Here is a 5,112-nt window from a genome sequence, read left to right on the forward strand (position 1 = left end):
CAATAATGATAACATATTTCTTTTTGTCATATCCTCTCTTTTTAGAAGATTGACATTATTAAATATTAATTTCTATTGATTAATTAAGATTGACACATTAATGTCCACTTTAATAGAAAATAACTATCTTATTTTTGCCACAGGTAATTTTTATAGGTAGGATCTATTAGTCATTATCATTTTTCACTAGTAATATTGAGCATATATTAAATAATATTAATATTTTTATGAATAAAATTGCATATATATATATATATATATATATATATATTTAAGACTAGCAATATATTCGATAGTAGAGAAAAAGAATGAATAATAAAATGACGTGAGATTTATATTATTTCACTTTATTTTAATTTAAAATTTTGATCTTAAATTATTATTTTTCACTTTATCAAAATGATCTAATTACTCACCTAGATGGCTAGGCATGAGAGCGGTATTGTTTTTATTTAAAATCAAATGAAATTACAAGAAAACTTTAATTATAAGCAATTTTTTTGACAAAAATTATGAGTACCTATTACTAGTATAACTTAAAAAATTACAATGTATGACTGGATTAATAATTAGCAACTACTACCATCCAACAACAACACGCTTACATTACATGATTATTCTAAATTCATTATATATAGGCAAAGCAAGTCCAAAAAGAAATGGAACCGTTTTGTCTGACACGTAGGATTTGAAGCACTGACACAAACAAACGTACACGTTACAAGTTACAAGTCACACATTAAAAAGAAACTCATTGTTCTCTTCTCTTATTCATTATCATTATTATGCGCTTCATTTTAGAGCCTCTCTCTCTCTTATGTGTTTCTTAGACGTGGACGCGTCCTCCATCACAAACTGGTTTGTCCCTCGTTTTTATCTCTGTAGTAAAATTCATTAGTGTGATCTGCATAATTCTGATTAACACTAAACATTTTTTATTTGAGTTATTAAGCTTATCTTTCAGCTCGTGTTGTGTTGTTCTTTGTCATGCAGATGCAGGTAGTTTCCTTTCTCCTTATTCTTGTGTGTTTCTGCTGTTTCAAGGGTCATAAAAAAATTGAATCAGTGAATTTTTTTTATCTGGGTTTTCTCCTTTTTTCAGTTTTTTTTTTTTGTTATGTTGTTTCTTTTGATGATCATATTCTATTAATATTTTTAATGCAGCAGTTAGAGATAAAATTTATAGACCATTGTTGGAGCTAAAATTTATCTTGATTTATTCCCAACAATTCGTTGATTTGTTCTAGATCGTTGTTTTTCTGGCTTTTGTGTTATGATAATCAATTTTGTTGCACCGTTCTTTTATCTCTTTTTTTCCTCATTTTCTTCTTAGCTCGTCATTGTCAAGAACAAAATCTGTTGTTTAATATTCTTTGGTCACTTTTTTTCTTTCGATTCTTTTGATGCTCAGGTTTGTCACGTTTCACTAGACATACTTAGATTCGTATCTTCTAGTTTTGGTCATTTAACTATCGATTTATTTATTGATAGATGCTTAATCCGTTTGATTACGGAACTGTGATTCCTTCGTTTGTTAAATAATCAGTATATTCCCAGGAGAGAAGTATACATTTTTGTTGAATATAATATTTGATTTTGATGCGACAGACACTATTCAGAGACAGAGATTGTTGAGAAGATATATGAAGAGGATGCCAAATATGTGTGTTGTAGTGGCTGTTTGATGGTGAATTGGCAATTTATTTTTGAGTCATTGATGGAATCATAGAATGTGAAGTATTACTATCCGTGATAGTTCTCAGTTATGGGGTTCTTAAACGTAGAGAAGAAATGGTTATATCCTTTCATAGTGTGTTTTGCAATATGCATGCTCTTACTAGTTTCATCCTTCAACATGGGTCTTGTCTCTAAAATTCACTCCATCAATTCACTCTTTTTCTTTCTCCCTTCTCATTTACGCTCAAACCAAACTGCCCCGGTTATTGTGGAGAGGAAGGCTTCTCCTGCTCCAGCGCCGGCTAGGCCTGCGCTTCCTCGTTTTGCCTACTTGATTTCCGGCTCCAAAGGGGATTTGGAAAAGCTATGGAGAACCCTTCATGCACTTTATCATCCCCTAAACCATTATGTTGTTCATATGGACCTTGAATCACCGCTAGAGGAAAGGATGGAGATTGCACATAGAATTGAAAGACAACATGTATTCGCTGAGGTTGGGAACGTTTATGTAATCACAAAGGCTAACATGGTGACTTACCGAGGACCAACGATGGTTTCTAATACTCTTCATGCTTGCGCCATTCTGCTCAAGAGAAGTAAAGACTGGGACTGGTTTATTAATCTTAGTGCTTCAGACTATCCTCTTGTGACACAGGATGGTTAGTTTATTATCCTATGTGATTTCTTCTATTAAAATTTGTTCTGATTCAAAGTTTTTAAGATGACAACTTGTTCTGCTCAATGATTGTTAGACTAATATGAGTTTATAATTGTGCAGATCTACTATATACTTTTTCAGATTTAGATAGAGGCCTTAATTTCATTGAGCACACAAGTCAGTTAGGGTGGAAGTTGTAAGTTTTTTCTTCTCTTTTTCACCTGATATAAGCAAGCCTTGACATATAAATAATGAATTGTCCCCTCCCCCATGACATATGAACCCTTACATAATAATGAATTGAACTATATGCAGTGATAAACGAGCAATGCCGTTAATTGTAGACCCTGGGCTTTACCTGTCAACCAAATCTGATGTATTTTGGGTTAATCCTAAGAGACCTCTGCCAACAGCATTTAAATTATTCACTGGTTAGTTTTCTCCTTCCTAACTTTATTTCTTTGCCATTGATCACTTTTCTAGAGGTTCACATATGCAAATTTGGAAAAAGAATGGTTTAGTCTAAAAATGAAACCAGATACATGTTGTAGTTGTAGAGGCTACTTTTTTCTGGGTTGTTGATAAGATAACATTACCTTGGTTCCGATATCTCATTATGTTATGTGGTTTATTTAATTTTCACCAAGGACATAGCTTCTTAGGGTAGAATTAAAATATATGCTTGTGTATTTTCAAAAACATAAGTTCTTACAATCGGTAAAATGTGCTTGTTTCATGAAAGATTCTCCTTTTGGGCTTTTGAACTAAGAAAATTTGTTTTCCCTCCTTTAGGGTGAAGAAGTGAATATTAGTCAATCTTAAACCATGAATCAAATAATTCCCCTTCTAATACACACCAAATTGCCAAATGACTGATTTCTGGCTTACCATCATTTACCCACTTTCATTGTTATTTTATGTAGTTTAAAATCTATGCACTGACAGTGTAAAGGATTTTTATAATGTCAACCAATCTAAAATCATGTTAGGGATGACTTTCAAGGTAGTTATTATATAAGTTGACAAAATTATAAAGACATGACAATTTTTTATTGGTTGACAACTTAAAAGCCCCATACTATTTACTCTATTTAAAAGCCCTATACACTTTCAGTGCATATACTATTTGCTCTGCTTTCTGATAATTTTTGTTGAATTATTGTACCTACATTGCAGGTTCAGCATGGACAGTTTTATCACACGACTTTGTTGAATATCTTGTATGGGGATGGGACAATCTGCCAAGGACCCTTCTCATGTACTACACTAATTTTCTGTCTTCCCCTGAAGGCTACTTTCAGACTGTTGCATGCAATGCACCAGAATGGGCTAAAACCCTTGTAAATAGTGACTTGCATTATATTTCCTGGGACGTCCCTCCTAAACAGCACCCTCACGTCCTTAACATCAATGACACAGACAAAATGGTTGAAAGTGGTGCTGCCTTTGCAAGAAAGTTTAAGCAAGATGATCCATCCTTGGATTGGATTGATAAAAAGATTCTCCGTAAGAGAAATGGACTATTCCCGCTCGGTGGTTGGTGCACCGGCAAACCCAAATGTTCTGAGATTGGGAACATTTATAAACTCAAACCGGGTCCGGGGTCTCAAAGGCTTCATCGCCTTGTCGCGGGGCTAACTTTGAAGGCTAAATCTGGTGAGGATCAGTGTAAATAGATCCTGTTGAGGACTTTTGTGGTTGGAGATGGAAGAGTTGGATAGATGAAGGTTATTCTTATAACCAGATACATTAGTATTCCAGCACCTACTTGAAGAGAGACAAGTTTTTGAGGTTAGAGTGCAATTGCACCTCATTCATAATATAGCAAATCAATCCCAGATATTTATTAACTTAGCTATACTTATAGTTAGTTGCCTCTATGTGAAGTACCAAAGCTTGCATGAGAGTCATCTTTCTTTTTGTAGGTCCTTTTTACCCATAGGTAACACAATTTTTAAGCAGCATCATGATCCCGGAATTTTATACATTTTTGCTTATGTTTTTTGTTACTTCACGTTTCATGAGTCACGATCTTTTTGATAGACATCAGAGTTTGGATAATTAAATATTTAAATGCTAGGCTCAATCAGCCAAAAACTCTGGTAGACATTTATTTTCATGTTTCAGTGGATTATGCATGTCTGGATTTATATAAATTGGTTAGTTTTCTCTAGTTCAGTAGCAATTATATTATGACTTGTTTCATCAATTTGGAAAACATTTGTGGCAGAAGAAACATGGGTATTAGGTAACAAGCACAATCTTATTCATTCTCTTTGCTTATAATTCTGGTACATCATGGATATCAGTTTTTTTTTTTTAATTGACAAATGTTAGTTGTTTATTTTGTGTTAGCAGAGGATCAAACTTACAATCTTTTTTCCGTTTTTGTCTCTTTTAATCATCCAACCTATCTTATATCTACGGATATTAGGTTTCTTGTTACATCAGAGAGAAAAAAAATCATGTGTTTTAGCCTTATATGATTTTTGACATAAAAACAAGTCTCTAGTTTGATGCGTGTGTTGGGTTTATTGAGGAAAACGCGTGCCAAAAACAGCAGTGGCAACTAGAAAGAAAGGTAATTCACTTTCACACAAAGCTTCGTCTTCACGTAAGTTGGAATAGTATATCGTTAGAATCTTGTAAGGAAATTGACTTTGTTTTTTAGTCAATATAATGAAATTGGAGTTTAATATATGCCACTAATATTCCTTTAAGTAACTTATAGTAAGGGAAAAATATTCTTTTCTTTCTCTGGTCAACGTTGCAAGAAA

At 33.2% G+C, this 5,112-nt stretch overlaps 1 protein-coding gene across 2 annotated transcripts; it reads left to right on the forward strand.

The window, feature by feature from the left end:
* Positions 1-753: 753 nt before the first annotated feature.
* Positions 754-4,508, forward strand: LOC114377440 (beta-glucuronosyltransferase GlcAT14A-like). Of its 2 annotated transcripts, none has more exons than XM_028335942.1 (5): positions 754-858; positions 1,609-2,336; positions 2,456-2,531; positions 2,651-2,766; positions 3,512-4,508. In XM_028335942.1, exons 2-5 carry the CDS (start codon positions 1,766-1,768, stop codon positions 4,009-4,011), a joined length of 1,263 nt encoding a protein of 420 aa, XP_028191743.1. In that variant the 5' UTR covers positions 754-858; positions 1,609-1,765; the 3' UTR covers positions 4,012-4,508. The 2 variants fall into 2 exon arrangements, with proteins under 2 accessions (XP_028191743.1, XP_028191744.1); XM_028335943.1 differs by lacking the exon at positions 754-858 and adding an exon at positions 867-999.
* Positions 4,509-5,112: the final 604 nt, after the last annotated feature.

This window comes from Glycine soja, chromosome 11 (assembly GCF_004193775.1).
Source record: "Glycine soja cultivar W05 chromosome 11, ASM419377v2, whole genome shotgun sequence".
In the NCBI taxonomy this organism is placed as follows: Eukaryota; Viridiplantae; Streptophyta; class Magnoliopsida; order Fabales; family Fabaceae; genus Glycine; species Glycine soja.